This window comes from Epargyreus clarus, unplaced genomic scaffold (genome assembly GCF_041222505.1).
Source record: "Epargyreus clarus isolate Ecla_fem2 unplaced genomic scaffold, WU_Ecla_fem_2.2 ptg000017l, whole genome shotgun sequence".
Lineage (NCBI taxonomy): Eukaryota > Metazoa > Arthropoda > Insecta > Lepidoptera > Hesperiidae > Epargyreus > Epargyreus clarus.
The window spans coordinates 5,744,813-5,763,409 of record NW_027332225.1 but is presented as its reverse complement, the minus strand read 5'-3'; the positions used below and the strand labels follow the sequence as shown (position 1 = coordinate 5,763,409).

At 36.7% G+C, this 18,597-nt stretch overlaps 1 protein-coding gene across 5 annotated transcripts in view; it reads left to right on the top strand.

Annotated features, from left to right (window-relative positions):
• ATP8B (ATPase phospholipid transporting 8B) overlaps positions 1 to 18,134 on the top strand; it is a 64,073-nt gene extending 45,939 nt beyond the window's left edge. For 3 of the 5 annotated variants that reach the window (XM_073082098.1, XM_073082099.1, XM_073082095.1), the window contains 19 exons: positions 111 to 310; positions 929 to 1,147; positions 2,172 to 2,280; positions 2,372 to 2,511; positions 4,815 to 4,934; positions 6,800 to 6,979; positions 7,460 to 7,570; positions 7,647 to 7,823; positions 8,522 to 8,693; positions 9,500 to 9,604; positions 9,693 to 9,845; positions 10,132 to 10,354; positions 11,950 to 12,075; positions 12,851 to 13,002; positions 13,450 to 13,673; positions 14,291 to 14,516; positions 15,661 to 15,764; positions 15,924 to 16,097; positions 16,643 to 18,134. In XM_073082098.1, coding sequence (XP_072938199.1) covers positions 111 to 310; positions 929 to 1,147; positions 2,172 to 2,280; positions 2,372 to 2,511; positions 4,815 to 4,934; positions 6,800 to 6,979; positions 7,460 to 7,570; positions 7,647 to 7,823; positions 8,522 to 8,693; positions 9,500 to 9,604; positions 9,693 to 9,845; positions 10,132 to 10,354; positions 11,950 to 12,075; positions 12,851 to 13,002; positions 13,450 to 13,673; positions 14,291 to 14,516; positions 15,661 to 15,764; positions 15,924 to 16,097; positions 16,643 to 17,053 — 3,326 coding nt within the window. In that variant the 3' untranslated portion in view covers positions 17,054 to 18,134. The remainder of the gene's footprint in view (positions 1 to 110; positions 311 to 928; positions 1,148 to 2,171; positions 2,281 to 2,371; positions 2,512 to 4,814; positions 4,935 to 6,799; positions 6,980 to 7,459; positions 7,571 to 7,646; positions 7,824 to 8,521; positions 8,694 to 9,499; positions 9,605 to 9,692; positions 9,846 to 10,131; positions 10,355 to 11,949; positions 12,076 to 12,850; positions 13,003 to 13,449; positions 13,674 to 14,290; positions 14,517 to 15,660; positions 15,765 to 15,923; positions 16,098 to 16,642) is intronic. The other 2 variants (XM_073082096.1, XM_073082097.1) reach the window with 2 other exon arrangements.
• The last annotated feature ends 463 nt before the right edge of the window (positions 18,135 to 18,597 follow it).

Genomic DNA, 18,597 nt, shown 5'->3' with positions numbered 1-18,597 from the left:
AGAATTCCTTGGAGAGAATCTTCCCCCAAGAGATTAGATTGCATAATAATAGAGACTAGATTGCATAATAATATTTGCTGCGTTAAAAAACAAAGTGAACGTTTGCTCAGGTACGCTGAGTTGGCGGGAGCAGCACTTCTCGCTGGACAACGACAAGATCCTGCTGCGCGGCTGCGTGTTACGGAACACGTCGTGGTGCTACGGCGTCGTGGTGTTCGCCGGGAAGGACACCAAGCTCATGCAGAACTCCGGCAAGACCAAGTTCAAGCGCACCAGCATAGATAGGCTACTTAATTTTCTTATTATAGGGGCAAGTACATATTATATATGAATATGTTTTTAATTGACACATATAAGTTATTTCTAGTTATATCGGTGTTTATTTCCCTTTTTTTAATTCTGTACTTTCATAAGTAACGCGAGTAACTAATTCAGTGCTGCTAATTTAGGTATTGTTGTTACCGCAGTTAAAAGAAGCAGGTATAATGAGGATTTTAATCTATGGTGTACTGCTATTACTAGTACCAGTATTAGTATTATAAGTTTATAACAAAATAAATGGTTCGAGACAATCATCTTGAAGTAATAAACATTTTTATTAATTTAATGTGTATAGTCCGCGTCAAACTGCTAGTCTACTCTGAATATAGACATGAATCGCGTCGCCATAGTAAATTGTATGACTACACAGCTCGCAACAACTTCAGAGTGGACTAGCAGTTTGGCGAGGTTATACATGTACGTTAATCATCATAGTCCATTTATAATGTGATAATAAGTATCTTACAGAAAAACAACGTACATGTGTAATACTATAGTGAAATACACGTGCGTCTTCAGATAGAGTTTTTTTTTTTATTTTGACCTGTAGAAACAATGGTATTTACTTGTATATTTGTCTAAACTATGTTGTTCGGTGCGTCCTCAGATAGTGCTGTTCCTGCTGTCGATGTGCGTGTTCTGCACGGTGGCGTGCGGCGTGTGGGAGTGGCTGGTGGGGCGCTACTTCCAGGCGTTCCTGCCGTGGGACACGCTGGTGCCGGCCGAGCCCGCCTCGGGCGCCGTCGTCATCGCGCTGCTCGTGTTCTTCTCGTACGCCATCGTCATGAACACCGTCGTGCCCATCTCGCTGTACGTGTCCGTCGAGGTCAGTCGTGAACGTTTTAACGACGCACTTCATTAGGCGTTTAATGACGCACATGTTCATGTGGCTTTGAAAATATATTTTTTTTATATTTTTTTATAATATAGGAGTAGCAGACGAGCATGCACCTGATGGTAAGTGACTACTGCCGTCCATGGACATCTGTAATTAACCCTAGATAGAATTAAATATTCCTAACTGAGGTCGGCCACAGATGCGCAGCTACCAAGGGGACTAAGCTGGAACGCCTCGGAAAAGTATGTCTCTCTTACCACACCCTTCAAAACGGAACACAGCAGCGCCTAACACTGCTGTTATTAGGCAGAAATAGGTGTGGCAGTGGTGCCGCCGTAGTCGAACCACAAAGGGTTCTACCACCTTCAAATTATTGTTGAATTACCGCTTTAATTATGGATAGTAATCGCTCATAACAACAAGATGTGCCCGCCGTAATAAACTCTTAAATTGTCGCCTCACGGATACAAATCGCTCATAAAGTTAAGTACCACAAAAATGTCAAGTAAGAAACTACTTGATCTTTAATTGATGTTTGTGTGGCACGCATGCATCAATTTCCTGTAACGAACACATAAATAATAATGTTTTTGTCGTTAGGCTCTGTACAATTGTAAGGACAAGAAGCGGAAAAAGGCGGTGCGAAGTAATTTTATTCTGTTTTTTTTTGTTATTTACTTGAGTTGAATACTAGCTTTCAAACCTTGTCACCTTTCAAATGATTTGCAATTAAATATAAAGCAACGTCATAAAATGTCCTCCCTCCTTTATTTTGTGATACTGAGTCATACAAAAAAACCTCAATGAATAGATAAATATAATAGGTAGCATCTCAATAGAAGACACGGGTTTCTCCAAATGTAAATGAGTTAGATTTCTACCAATGTTAAAGTAGCAGACTAAGATAAACTTCCTATAGCTTAAAAGATAAAGGCGTTCATAATGAGGTTTAAATATTGTTATTGCACAGATCCCGTAGTGTTTAACTAACGCATGTTATTTTTTGTTACAGGTAATTAGATTTGCGCAGAGTTTTCTCATAAACTGGGATGAAAAGATGTATTATGAAAAAACTGGTACTGCGGCAAAAGCACGAACAACTACACTTAATGAAGAGCTAGGTGTGTTCTAGTAAAAATTCAAGACAATAGCGTGTTTCAAAATAGGACCAATTTTTGTGACGTCACATAAAATTTGTAACAATGTTTTCAGGTCAGATTCAATACATTTTCTCTGATAAAACCGGAACACTTACCCAAAACATAATGACGTTCAACAAATGTTCGATCGCGGGCGTCTGTTACGGTGACGTTGTGGACGAGAACACGGGCGAGACCATTGAGCTAACAGACGTGAGTATTCTTTGCAAACATTAATATAATTTGAAATTTTATATTAAGTCTTAATAATATTAATATTGCAAACATGCATGCCTACAACTGCATGTAGGCTGTTTCGGATTTTCACAAGAAATTTTGTGCAATTTGGAAAGATCAAAGATTCCGATATAGATTCTTGTGTAGCTATTTCTATACTTAATTAACCCGTGAACAGATATACAACAGACTTAATTTCTATTGTACAGATAATTGAGTAGATAATTGACATTTGATGTTAAACGAAGGTATAGATATAGATACGAAAGATGAAATAAGCATAAAGATGAATAAAAACACTTTGATATACTCGTAGTCAATTCAATTGTGGATTTTCATTATACCTTTATTTGCATGTTTCCCCAAGTTTGTTTTTGTATGTGAATTGTTTTGGATACATTTTGGGTTCCGTCGAAATTGTTTTGTTCTTGTTTGGGGGTTGTTTGTGTTTAATAAAATACATTGTGGTTTGTTTTTTAAATGCTGGTATTTTATCCCCCATACATTTCATCCGATTGAACTGTGCATGGATAAAGAAGTATGATGAACGAAATTTGCAATTAGTTGTAAGTTGATCACATGATTATTCATGCACCATCAGCATAGCATACATTCACTTAAAATTTATTTTCCCTGAAATTGTTTTTGAGTGCTTCTTCTGATTTTATTGCTGCGTACCTTTTATATTTTGTTTTTACTCCACACTACAGTCTACCACCCGCAACTAGTAGATTTATAGACCTAAGCAACATGCACGTAGTTTGTTCAATGAAAATGTTTAAAATAGTATCGTTTCTGTAAAATGTAGGACCAACACGCACTACAATTATTTTGACATGAACTGTTTTTTTTTATGGACGAACGTGGCGTATATTAATATTTTTAGTCCATGTGATATAAAATATTTTAAAGTAACCCCTTTCGCGTGTTTGGTAACCGCGATCGTGGATAGATAAAATTTACTTTATAATAATTTTATTTTTTCATTTTACGAATTTAAACTAGAGTTTTGCTAGACAAATAGAAACAGAGATTTAAAACAGATTTTTACAAGTTTTAATATGGCATACATGTTTAGCAAAGACATAATATAGTCTGCATGTAGATTTTTTTATTCTGTGAGTGGAACCTTTGATTCTATTGGTAAGTCGTATTGTGTAGTCGTAGTTACGAATTATGTAGAGAATCTAAGCGTTATGTTTTATAGAATAAACTCTATACATACACCTATGAAAGTGTGTTAAAAATATTTTTTTGATATTTTTATTTACTTTAAATGTATATTTTGTCCCGCTGCGTTCGATCCAAGAATTGTAAAAATGTGTATTGCCACGTTATGCGACACGATGCGCTTAGAAATGCTTCGAAAGAATTGCACACAACATACTCAAACAGTAGGTACATTCAAATTAGGTTTTAAAATATATTTATAAACTAAATCTGTAAAAATATAGTGTACCATCTATAATATGTATAATGTAGATGGCACCGAGTATATTATGAGGTAATTAATGTAACACATTTCAATAATCACTAGGATTATTAGTTTAAAATGAAAAGAAATGCATTTTTAAGTTTCCTTTAGTGTTACTAGAATTGTTACAATACTACAATGGGTTCCGCTAGGTAGGATATGAGCGGAGAGTGGTTTCAATAATAATAAGTAGGAGTCTTAGTTAAAAGAGGAAGAGAAATACTTTTTCGAGTTTCCTAGTAGAATAGCTACAATACGATGATGGGTTAGGTTAGGCTAGGATATAAGGGGAGGGTGGTTTCAATAATCAGTAGGAGTATTATTTGAAATAGGAAGAGTAACACTTTCCCGAGTTTCCCATTTAGTACTAGATTACAACACGACTACAAGATTCGCTAGATATGCTATGAGCGGAGGATGAGTTTACTTTTCCGAGCTTCCCTTTTATTACTAGAATAGCTACAATACGATGTTGATGTAGGTTAGGCTAGGATACGAGCGGAGGGTGGTTTCAATAATCAGTAGGAGTATTAGTTAAAACAGGAAGAGAAACTTTTTCGTTCTTCCCTTTTATTACTAGAGTAGCTTCAATAGGATGATGAGGTAGGATAAGTAGGATTTGAGTGGAGGATGAGTTTATTTTTCCGAGATTCCCTTTTATTACTAGAGTAGCTACAATGCGATGATGAGACAGGTAGGTAGGTAGGTTAGGCTAGGAGCGGAGGGTGGTAGTCGCGGTGTTGCGTGTGTTGCGTGTGTTGCCTGTGTGTCGCGTGTGCTGGTGTGACGGTGTGGTGTGGCGCAGCGCTGGCGCGGGGCGCGCGCGGCGGGCGGCGCGGGCGGCGGCGCGCGCGCGCGGCTGCTGGAGCGCGAGCACGAGCAGGGCCGCAGCACGCCCGGCGCGCGCCGCCCGGACACACCGCACGTACGCACACGTCTAGACACGCGCCTTGATACGAAGCTGGCGTATTACGCGATCGGTCGTCACATACCCGTTGTATATTGAATGTGTCGAGTCCGCGATTGTATTAATTTAAAATCTTATACGCGATTTTTATTATTTATTATAAACAAACAACATACATTTTTCTAATGTTGTAGAAAGTAACTTTTGTACTTAGAATACGGCAAATTTTAAACATAATTTAATCGGTTTCCGAGAAGTATACTTATCTAGTCTGTTTTATATATAAATTGTTAAATAAAAGATTTAATCTGAAACAAATAATTAAAATAAGTAAATTATTTTTAGCAAACTTACCTTATATACATGCTACAAATTAAAATATAAATATCATGTAAATATTATGGCCCCATAACCTAAATATATTTAAATACAACAAACAAAATAATTATTTTAATTATGTCAACTCAACCTGTATAATACTAGGTTATTAAATCGCGTAATATGCCAGTGTTAATCGCTTGGTCTCAGGTAAATTGTGGTCGAGTGTCGGGCGAGCTAAATAAATTTCCATATATGCTGCTAAGGTTTCGGAGATAACGAAACTATAGTACATGTTTATTAGCACTGACTTGTACTACGCTATGCTATTTAACGATCTATCTCTTCTTAAATCTGTATCTCATGGTAATAATTAATTTGTTGTATAATGTACGGATTTTATAAGTATGTATACAATATTATGTAAAGCTAAAATTGCTTGAAATACGGTTAGTGGTAAACTAAAATTAACTAAACGGAATAATGTAATATCTGTATGACAATTGAACTGGTTAGAAGGTGTATCCAGAAATAGATGAGGTGACTTAGTTCTCGACACTGCAATATAATTGTGTTACATTAAACTTACAATCATGTTTGTTTTTTGCACGAATTTAATCTGCACATATTTTAAAATGGTGTGTCACGAAAAATACACATTTACATTGGTATTTGTTGAATGTACTTATGTACTAAGCCCCAAATTAAAATTAATATTATTTGTAAAAAGAAAATAAAGCTAGCCAGATATAGATAAATAAATAGTATTTAGACTTTTAGTAACACTATGACACTGTAGAAGTAATATTTTTCTTTGCACATGTCACATCTGGATTCACCGACGCATTTATTCTGCATTTATTCATAATAAAAAAAATAACTATTTTGTAATGTATGGTATAAAATAATTATATGGTTTAAACGAAAATTTTAAACACTATGTAAATTCTTAATTATATATTTATTAATATATACGTATATACTATATAAATATAATGTTATTGTATATTCTGCAATATGTCTTCAGCTGTTAACACGACACGACACCCGACATGCATGTTATATTGTGTTGAATGTAATTGTATGTTTGTCTTGGTGTTTGCATGCTTGCATGTGTGGGTACTTCGCTTGATGGATGCTGTAAATTGGTTGCTCGATTTTGAGAAAATACATGGTTTTGGTTTGAATATACATGTAGCTTTAGTATATTTTTCTCAAAATCTTCACAACTACCAATTTGTGTGTGCTTGGCTACTAGCAAATATCAGATAATCTACGTTAAACTCTTGCAATTTGTGAATAGAGTCATATTTTTTACGTATTTTTTTTAATTATGGGTATTCTTAACAAGAACTAGATATTTTCTATGATTTTATTTTGACTGATAAATGATCTTCTTTGTATTGATGATTGATGACCCCTTCGTTATACTTTCATTGTAATATTTTCATTTATCATATTCTAATAAATTGATTCGTACCCAAGCATCTCATGTTCAAGGCCGTTTAACGTAGATTTGAAACAAAAAACATCATTTACCATCAACCTTCCATTATATATTCCAGAATACGGAGCCGTTGGATTTCTCTGACAATCCGGAGTACGAGCCGGAGTTCAAGTTCTTCGACGGCAAGCTGCTGACGGCGGTGCGGCAGGAGAACCCGCACGTGCTGGACTTCTTCCGCTTGCTGGCTCTCTGCCACACGGTCATGCCCGAGCAGAAGAACGGCCGGCTCGAATATCAGGTAACACTTTACGACTCTTTAATATAATATTCAAGCGTTAGAAATATATTCAAATCATTTAATTATAGTAATTAATTATTTCGTGTTCATTTTATTGTTTTACTTTTATAATAATTGCTGGTACGATTGTATGAGTTAGCGTAAAAAAGAATAAGTTCTTGACGTTTGAGTTGTTTTTGCGCGGTAATAATAAAAGTTGTGAATTGTTTTAAGAAATAACCGGCTAAAACCTTTACCACTAACTGCTTTCCTCTGACATTGACATCTATTGAAATCTTGAAACGTAAGCAGCGCAGAGTATTACTAAGTTTGGCAATGCATATTTGTAATATCATTACTGTTTATTTGTAACATTTACTCAATTAAGGAAGTAAGGAAGTCGGTTACAAGTGGCTGTTAAAATAATAAATACTATTAATACTTTTCAATTTTATTGCATAGTATTATGTGCATACTTGTAACTGTAACTTGTTGTTATAGGCTCAGTCTCCAGATGAAGCAGCCTTGGTTTCAGCGGCGAGAAATTTTGGATTCGTGTTCAGAGAACGCTCGCCTAATACTATTACAATAGAAGTTATGGGTAAAACAGAGGTAAATTATTACTTTAATATGTATGCATATAACATACATTCGTTTCATATTTCTAAAATGGTTTTCTTTGTTTCAGGTGTATGAGTTGTTATGTATATTAGATTTTAATAATGTTAGGAAAAGAATGTCCGTGATATTGAAGAAGGATGGTGTAATTAGGTTATATACTAAAGGTGCTGATAATGTAATATACGAAAGATTAAAAAGTAGTAACCAAAATGAAGTGAGAAATAAAACACAGGAGCATTTAAATGTAAGTTACATGTAACATTATTCATTATATTATGTAAATGAGGTAAGTTAGTTGAAGTCATCTTTGGAGTTTTTTTGGAGCTAAATCTCAAGATTTGTACTTTTCACTTATTTATTCGTGTTTTGCGTTTAATGACTAATAAATTGTTTGCATTAATTACAAAGTCAATTTAATTACAAAAAAATTACAATATATATTTATATATTATTTATTATAATAAGCATTGGGATTGCATAAATTATAGGGTGAAAAATTATTCAACGGGCCTTTTTAACCGCACACACGCAATTTATGATTTTTTAAATAACTCTTACCAAAGAGTATAAATAGCCGCCATGGAAAGTATGTATTTTCGTATTGTGAACTTATTCGCGCCTGGTATGAAATTAATGGTAAAAATACTATATTATCACGCCTACGTACGACTGATAGAGTCCGCGCCAAACTGCTATTCCGCTTCGAATACAGAAACGAGTCGCGTCGCAATAGCAAATTGTATATATTAGCGGGACTCGTGCGCTGCTCGCTCTCGCCCACGGGTACATAGCTGCGTTAGTGTGTCCTTACGTTATGGAGTATATGCCAACTAAACCTGCGTGCAACAACTTCAGAGCGGACTAGAAGTTTGGCGCGGTGTATATGAAATTAGAGATAAAAAATACGGCATCAATAAAATGTACGTGTCTGTATTGCGTTAGAAATTTGCGGGCGAGGGCCTGCGCACGCTGGCGCTGGCGTGGCGGCCGCTGGAGGAGCGCGGCTTCGCGGAGTGGAAGCGCCGCCACCAGGCCGCCGCGCTCGCGCTGCGCGACCGCGACGAGCGCCTCGACGCCATCTACGAGGAGATCGAGACCGACCTGCTGCTGCTCGGTGAGGCCCGCCAATGTTGCACATTGTGTTTCTTTGTTTTTTTAACCGACTTCTTTTCAGTCAATTCGAAATATTGTAATCAAGTCACACATATTTATAAGTTTTCTTTGTTTTTCCAGTAAATTCGAAATATTGTTATCAAGACAACACATATTTATAATATTACATTATTTTTTTAGTCAATTCGAAATATTGTTATCAAGTCACACATATTTATAATATTACTTTATTTTTTTAATTAATTTGAAATATTGTAACCTTGGTAATTTTGGCTTAAGTGTTTTGTTACTTAAATCTATACTAATGTTATAAAGAGGTAACGTTTGTAACTTTGATTGTTTGTTGGCTTGTAAGGGCTAATTTTCGGAAATACTGAACCAATCATGAAAACTCTTTCACAATCAAAAAGCTACACTAATCAGAAGTGATGTAGGCAAAATTTTAGCCGCGGGTACTACTAGGGAATCTTCATGTACTTTTATTTTAATAAAAATGATACTATGAGAAGAGTTTAACTTCGCTTCGTAATCGGCTCCAAGATATTTATTTATTTATTTATAGAATCGCCAACATACTGTACACTTATGCATTAAACATAAAACAAACTATATGTTGATAAGATATAATTAGGTTAATCTAATGAAGGCAATCAATTCATGAAAAATGACTACTGTTGCCAAGACATAATTTATAAACATGTAATTTGGTGAAATGATAAATACAATCATATGATGCTTTTTTTAAAACATCTGTCGTATGTAGTTAAAACATGTACCTAACACGAAAATATCTATTCTTTATTCCAGGGGTCACAGCAATAGAAGATAAATTACAAGATGGAGTACCAGAAACGATAGCAAACCTTAGCTTAGCAGGGATTAAAATATGGGTTTTAACAGGAGACAAACAAGGTACCTGTTTTAACTTTTAATTGAAACCTATTTTTTTAATTGAGTCCTCGTAAATTAAAACGTGTGTTTATTAATGTTTTTTTTTCAGAAACTGCTATAAATATAGGCTATTCGTGTCAGCTGTTAACAGACGACATGGCGGAAGTGTTCATAATAGACGGTGTATCTCATGATGACGTGGATCGTCAATTAGCTAAGTGCAGAGATTCGATACGTGTCGTCAATACCTTTCTACCGCACGGTGAGTTGTGTACTTCTAGTGATGTAGTGTTAGTTAGGGATAGACAGTATAGCATATAGCAACAGTCAGTATATTATGTAATAACATATAAAAATCTGCACTGATAAATGCAGTGAAGGTTTGTTTAGATGAACCGACAACGGTATAAAGAGTGATAAAGAAAAAGGCGTGTATAAAGAAAATATTATGTGTTTGCCTTGAAGGTGGTTGCGTCCAGAAGTAGAAAACTATAAACTGAATAAGAAGTTCTCCTAAATTGCGATACTCAATTCATTTTATATTTCAGGTGCAACAGAGAACAAGAGGTCGAGCGCGAGCGCGGGCTCGATGTGCGGCGTGGCGGGCGCGTCGGGGGGCGGGGCCGGGGGCGGGGCCGTGGGCGGGGCCGCCAACGGCGGGGGCGTGGTCGTGCGGCCGTCGCCGGGCCGCGCCGCCAACGTGAAGCTGAACGCGCCCGCCGTGTCCGTCGTCACATTTAGGTGGGACCCTTACCTTCTACCGCACGCCAGGTAGACACCACACTTTATACCGCACTGCCGCCTCCGCTCCCCACTGTAGCGTCTGCACCCTGTCGATGTAGTCTCCGCTCCCGGCTTCTCGGTGCCACCCACGCTACGCTAGTTTGTGTTTGTGTGGAATAAATTTCATTGTCGCTTTCTTTATTTATGTCCCACGGTTTCGCATATACCGTATATTGGAGCAACGAATGGGTGTTTGAATACCTGTATACAACAAATATCTTCCTACTACTGTATAAACCATATGATAATTAATTTCTTCAACTATACCATTATTCCATGAAAGACTTAAGAATGGCTTACTTACTACTTAAATCTCAAAACTTTTCTCTTGCCTGAAATTATCTATCACACTTTCTATACACTGCCTAACATGAATCAATATAAACACACTGCACAATTAATATTGTTTTAGTTTACATAATATATAATATGTTTACTAATATTTTATAGCTTATAGTAATAAATACGACGAAATATATTTTAATTCATCGCTAATTTGTATATAACATATTGTTGAAATAAGTCAGCGCTATTGAACGCTATTGAATCCTTAATGATTGAATTTGAATTTGTTTGAAAATGAATTTATAATGTTTCATCAGAAAATAGTCAAGTAGATACAAATAAGTTTTCAAAATGATGTGGTCAATATAGATTAGTGCTATGCTATGAGTGTACCGTCTATATCCTATTTGCATTTTACTCGTATACTAAATGTGTAAAATTTGTACAGCAATAAAAGTATTACAAATATTGAACCAACCTACTGCATAATACTTTAATTTGACATGTTTTATGTTACTTGTGGAACACTGGCCTGGTACTGGGACTTAAGCATCAGGTGAAAAACGTGCCATTGTGAGTACCTGAGAAAGTAAGTTGCTTCAAGAATTTGAATGGAATGAATTCAAGAATTGAAGAATACGCTCTATTTTGCTAGAATTAACCACATTGGAATAAATATACCAGACGAGAATCATAACTGTTATTTATTGCTGTACAAAACCTAAAACTGACGATTAATGTGCAAAATAATTATTATATTTGAAGTATTGCTTTCTAAAAGTTGTTGTGTGCTATAAAGACAATATTGTAGTTTAGTTGTCACCAAAAACTGTGCCGTAAAGCACAACCACGTACTGCCAAGTGCCGTGTAAACCTAGGAAAAATCAAATCTAATTTCTAAAACGGAGCTTTATGTCTATTAGTGGACCTATAAGAGCTTATAACGCAATAACGGACAATAGTAATTAAACACCATTGTTGCTGTTTGATCCGTCGAGTTTATTGATACGTATTAAATAGAATAGTTATAATTTTAAAACTAATACACAATGTAAACATTTATAAAGTCATTGATTACTTTATCTATGGTTAACACAAACTTTGTTAGCAATATTAATGTATTCGTGACCTCGGCTCGAGCTCATTTATATACCTCAAATAGGTTACAGAATTGTATAAGAAAGTAAATTTAGTGTCAATAATAAAGTAGAAAAGTATATAAATAGAAAGTATATAAATAGTTAGTATATAAAAGTATATATATGTTGTAAATATTCCATATACAAGTATAATTGCAGCAACGAGTACGTGTCCGGCGGGCCGCACGACGCGCTGGAGCCCGCCAACGACGACAGCAACGGCTTCGCCATCGTCGTCAACGGACACTCGCTCGTGCACTGTCTGCACCCCAAGCTGGAGGAGAAGTGAGCACGTGTGCATTCGTTATACACGATCTATTGGAAATCTTCAAGTTTACTGACAGAGTCCGCGTCAAACTGCTAGTCCGCTCCGAATATTTGAAGGTGGTAGAACCCTTTGTGGTTCGACTCTGGCGGCACCGCCACACCTATTTCTGCCCAATAACAACAGCGTTAAGCGCTGCTGTGTTCTGGTTTGAAGGGTGTGGTAAGAGAGACAAACTTATCCAAGACGTTCCAGCTTAGTCCTCAGGGGTGGCAGCGCATCTGTGGCCGACCTCAGGTAGGAATACCTGATCCTATCTGGGGTTGATTACAGATGTCCATGGACGGAGTATATGCTACGGAGTATATACTTGTAGTTGTGTACGACCGCAATGGCTGTTGAAGGACACCTGCGCGCATTAACTTCAGAGTGGACTTGAAGTTTGGCGCAGACTATACATACGGAAAACACACACATAAAAAAAAAACTTTAGAGACAATAAAATATTCTATATGGTTGCCTTGTGGATGCCGACTGACTAACATTATGAGGTAGCCATCTCTTTAAGAGTGGAAAAGCATCTAAGATCGGTTTCATCTGGAACTACATATTTACAGATGTCCATGTATGGACTTTCTTGCAAATGGCCTGCACGTTCATTATAAAAATAGGACATTTTAATTTAAGCCGTTACTGTGTGAAACAAAATATCGATAATATTGCAACTCTTCAAATCTTAAATAAGAAATTAGCAAATTTTGTAAAATATGTATTAATATACTTTTTTGTTGTCAGATTTTTAGACGTAGTACTGCAATGTCGATCGGTAATATGCTGTCGAGTGACGCCGCTACAGAAGGCAATGGTCGTAGAACTAATAAAAAAAAGTAGAAAAGCCGTCACGTTAGCCATCGGAGACGGGGCCAATGACGTCTCTATGATCAAAGGTTTGTTATTGGACTAAAACAATATTTTACGACAATTACAAACTAATATTACTGCTGTTCATTTCAATAGAAAGAAGTACATACAATTTCGCGAAGAATGCTTAAACTTATATTTTAACTCATAATATCTTTCAAAAATACTATGAATATAATTAAAATTATTAATCAAAATCATTTCACGTTTGGAATTATTATATTTAGTTAGTACAGTTTTTATTAAATTGAAATATGCTTTGTATACCGGATTGTAAACGTTCAAGACAGTGTACCCATTTACTACCCCGGTTGTGTAAAAAAATGAGCAATCATCCTACCGTCATCATCGGATGCAAGCATCAGCCGGGGGTCAACTTAAAATCGGATTAACTGCACACTACTATTAGACAAAAAAGTATTTTATTTATTGATATTGATGTTTATATGTAACCTTTATATGTTTGTTTGCAGCGGCGCACATAGGCGTGGGCATATCGGGCCAGGAGGGCATGCAGGCGGTGCTGGCGTCGGACTACTCCATCGCGCAGTTCCGCTTCCTGCAGCGGCTGCTGCTGGTGCACGGCCGCTGGTCCTATTACCGCATGTGCAAGTTTCTGCGGTACTTCTTCTACAAGAACTTCGCGTTCACCGTCTGCCATTTTTGGTTCGCGTTCTTTTGTGGATTCAGTGCTCAGGTAACACGCTATATATTAACTTTTAACGGTTTTTAAACCGTAAAGTTTTGTTGTATTGGACTATGACTGGAATGCTCAGGTTTCTAACTTTGTTAGTTAAATTCTTATTGCATTTTTACAAAATATTTTATAACTTCAAAAATTTCCATGTATGTTTCCTAATTAGTGTATCTGCTTTCAAAAATTAATACAGTAGTGGTATTTTACTTAATATTTCAAATCTGCACGCGAAACGCAAAGAAATTGCAGCACGTTTCACGTATGCTGGTATGACGCATAATTCGCGAGACAAGATTCCAAGTCAAACCTTCACAAAATAAAACCCTTATTTAACAATAGTTTAAAGTACTGACACAAGACAAGTAGCTGACACAGCAAACGTTATGTTGCCAAATAAATAAAAAAAGTTAAGGATGAACAACCCTTATCACTTAGGTATGAAAAATAAATACAAGCCGATTCTCAGACCTACTGAATATGCATATAAAATTTGGTGAAAATCGGTAAAACCGTTTCAGAGGAGTACGGTAACTAACATTGCGACACGAGAATTTTATATATAAGATGTACATGTTGTGTAAAAATGACGTAATAATTAATAATAACTTTTGTTTCAGACTGTGTTCGACGAGATGTTCATATCGGTGTACAACCTGTTCTACACGTCGCTGCCGGTGCTGGCGCTGGGCGTGTTCGAGCAGGACGTGGCGGACGCGACCTCGCTGCAGTTCCCCAAGCTGTACGCGCCGGGACACACCAGCCAGCTGTTCAACAAGACAGAGTTCATCAAGTCCACGCTGCACGGCTGCTTCACCAGCCTCGTGCTCTTTCTTATACCCTATGGTTTGTTTCAATACATATTTGAAGAACTGGATTTAGAGGCAGGCGGTTACTGCCTCGGGGCCTCCACAAGGGAAGGGATTCCTCTATAGAGATAAAAAAATAAAAATTTCGACATATTAGTAACTTTTACATTTTTTATCCAAATACAGTGCAACCTTAATATAACGTACCTCAATATAACGACTTCCTCGATTTAACAAATTCTTCGTAATCCCCTTGAATTGTCCATAAGAGTCAATATAAAATATACCTTTACATTGCGAACATTCTTTGCGTACAACCTCTTAATAACGAATTTTAAACTATCAAGAAAAAGTATTCATACCTCTAATTAACGAATTTTGCCAACCCAAAACCTTTATATAAAGTTTCCACCAATAATATAACTCTTAATCTTATAATGTGATTCATCTCTCGACATGTTTCGACACGCTTTTGTTTTGTAAAGTAATCATTGTTGTTTTGATGGAAAGTAATGTAAACACCTCTGCTCGTCACTATTGTTAAAGATTTAAGTTAAAATGGCTCAGAAACGTAAAAGGTGTTCCTTATCGGTCGCAGAAAAGCGAAACATCATTAATTATGTTGACCAAAATCCCATGACGAAAAAATTAGACATAGCTAATAAGTTCGGGATTCCCGCAAGTACATTGGCTACAATTTTAAAATTTAAAGATAAGTTTTCAGAAGAAAGTGGTGTGAATGTAAACAGTAAAAGATTTAAATCATGCGAGTTCAAGGACGTAGAGGAATGTGTGTTAAAGTGGTTAAAACAGTGCCGAGACAAAAAAAATCCCAATCGGAGGCCCAATTCTTCAGGAAGTTGAAGTAGAAGTTGTTCGCTATAACAAGATAAGTACGTAATATTGAGGTGAATAAAACTATTCTTTTACCTCTTTATAACGAATTTTAGACCAATCTAACCTCAACATAACAAACCTCAGTTCAACGAATTACTTGATATTACGAATATTTTCTTGTTCCCCTCCGATTTGTTATATCGAGGTTGCACTGTAGTATTTTTTCGCAAATATATTTTGAGCTTAATTGATGAAAGCACACGAAAACCTTTAATATTCATTTAAGATTAAAACAATGATTAATAATTTATATAATGATTTAATACATTTATGTTTCTTTACAGGTACTTACAAAGATGGCTTAACGCCAGATGGAAAGATTTTATCAGATCATATGCTGTTAGGAAGCGTAGTGGCCAGTATACTTATAATTGATAATACTACTCAGGTAAGCACCAAAAACATTCACAACATAAATAAAATAGTAGGTAAAATTAACTGAATTCCCATTAATGATTGCAATATTACATTACTGTCATCATTAAGATTATACGTTTTTTATAAATCCAAACATATTACAAATGCTGTTTGTTCCTTGTCTTCGCAGATAGCTCTAGACACGACGTATTGGACAGTATTCAACCACATCACGATATGGGGCTCGTTGGTGTCGTACTTCGTGCTGGACTACTTCTATAACTACGCGATCGGCGGCCCCTACGTGGGCTCGCTCACGGTGGCTCTGACACAGGCCACCTTCTGGTTCACTGCCGTATTAACTGTAAGTTTGTTATTCGAGAAATTCGAGTGTGGACAACGATTACTCTAAATTTCCAAAGGTTTGTTTTAGAAGAAGAATGCTCGTAAAATTAGTTACTTAGTGAAAATAATATTTGCGATATTATTCGTTTGTTGTTTAGTTTAACTTTATTTTAGTATACTTGGATGTACCAAATTGAGGTAATAGCGCGAGGGTACATAAAAGAATTAGTATAGATGGATTAGTAAAGATTACTCACTTTTAACTAGAAAATGTGACCAGTTTTGATAATTGAAATTGTCACGGTCATCTATTTTCATATTTGAAAAAATATAAAAAAAAAATTAGTTCTTACAAATGTATCATTTACCAATGAAACGATATTTCTCCGCACTTTTTCTTCGATTTCCTGTTTTTGCACCACTTAACTACGCATGTCGGCATCGTTCCGCGTAAATTACACTATGACAGCCATTAAACGGCTGACAAAATTGTCAGCCGTTTAAGCCTTTCAATGGCTTCCTTCAATTACAAGGCGGTGAGATATGTATACTTATGTATGGCAGATGATAATCCTGATGGTGCCGGTGGTGTCGTGGCGGCTGGCGTGCTCGTGGACGCGGCCGACGCTGGCGGAGCGGCTGCGCGCGCGCCGCGCCGCCGCGCCCGCGCCGCGCACGCCCTCCGCCCGCCGCGCGCGCCGCTCCGTGCGCTCCGGGTACGCCTTCGCGCACCAGGAGGGCTTCGGCCGCCTCATCACCTCCGGCAAGATCATGCGCCGCATCCCGCACGCCGACGCCGCGCTGTCGGCGCTCGCCTCGCTGCCCGGCAAGTTCCACCCGCGCGCCGCCACGCCGCCGCCGGCCGCGTCGCAGCCGCCGTCGCCCGCGCCGCCCGGCCCGCCCTCCCCGCCCTCCCCGCCCAGCCCGCCGTCGCCGCGCGCGCCCAAGCAGGACCTGGACTCGGTGGACTTATGAGCCGGCGCCGCCGCGCCGCCCTCGACGGCCGTTCTATTCTTGAAAGACGAACGTGTGCGTTGTAAGCTCGAGAGTGTAGTTTGTAAATATTGAAGAGGTTACAAACGACCCGTAATTTTTTTAAATAGACGGCATAATGTCGTCGCAACTCATATTGTGATAATGTTAATAGATTAAAGAATTCGTATTATATTATTGCCTATATTAAATTATATTTGTTGATCGAGAGTATATATTGATAGATATTTATTATGGTACGTACTAAGATTACTCTTTTATATCGGAAAACCGTAGTTATTTCCTAATGTTCCTTTATATGTGTAGATAAAGTAGTTCCGTTGCCGAAAAAATGATCCTCTGTCGACTAGGTTTTTCTGTTAGATCACCGAAACGAACATTGTTATCACGGAACGATATCAAACACTAAGAAGTACATTCTAAATTGTTACCAAAAAAACTGTTCCTTCTTATCTGGCGTCATATTTACAAAAAACAACTTATTTTCGATGCTGTATTATTTCTCTTATAATTATCATAACCGCTTCTTTTTAATTTATTATTGTCTTCTGTGTCCGAATCCTTAGTAAAATGTGCATTTAAACTTGTCAATTTTGTAAGCAGTAAGAACGCCACGCTTATTTCTTCCTCATTATCAACATCTAATTTATCATGGCCATATTATAGTGATTACGTGTTAAAATTAAATTAAGACGAAGATTCACACTGCCTATTACATATGAAAATTTTAATGTATAATCTTAATAGTTATTAATTTTTCATGCATATTGTGTTACATAATTCTGTTGTAATGTTGTCTATTTTAACTAGAAATTGTGTAGATTGATATTTCAATATTTTCTTGTCATAATTTTTCTATAATGAATTTAATGTAATCCGATCAATTTGTATTTGAACTTTTATAAACACAGAACATGTAATTTTTGAGCAAAGGACGCCTTAGATATATAAAGTAATTTTAAATAATTCAACACGATATCGAAGACACGTGGCGTTTTTACTTCTTACATGTATGAACGAAGTTGCTTTCGTATCAATTTTATAATAAAAGATACTCTCCTGAGTTTGAGTTTTCTTTCCGCATACACTTAACTCGTAAAACATCCAAAAAACGCTTAGTAGCAATGTAGTGCATTACAGAAAACAGTACAGCCATGGATATAGTTATAGTGAACCCAAAGATGGCAATGAATGGGTTCGTGGCATCCAGGAATGGGTCGGTGAAAAAGATCCGGAAATGAGAACAGTTGAAAATATATTATTCTCTGCTATGCTAGGGGGTATGCTGTACTCCGATCACCTCATTTTAGCTTTGTAGCACTAGCCCGTGTTTGTAGTGTGGTGCGTGTGACCGTTGTTAATATCACACGAGTATACATTCGTATACTAATAACAAAAATATTTATCGAACTTCAATGTCGATAAATATATAAAGAGAAAAAATCTCATGGGATATTTTCTAATTAATTATGTAATGAGAATTTGTAATCCCATTAATGAATCCTTGACAATTTGACTTCCTGGTT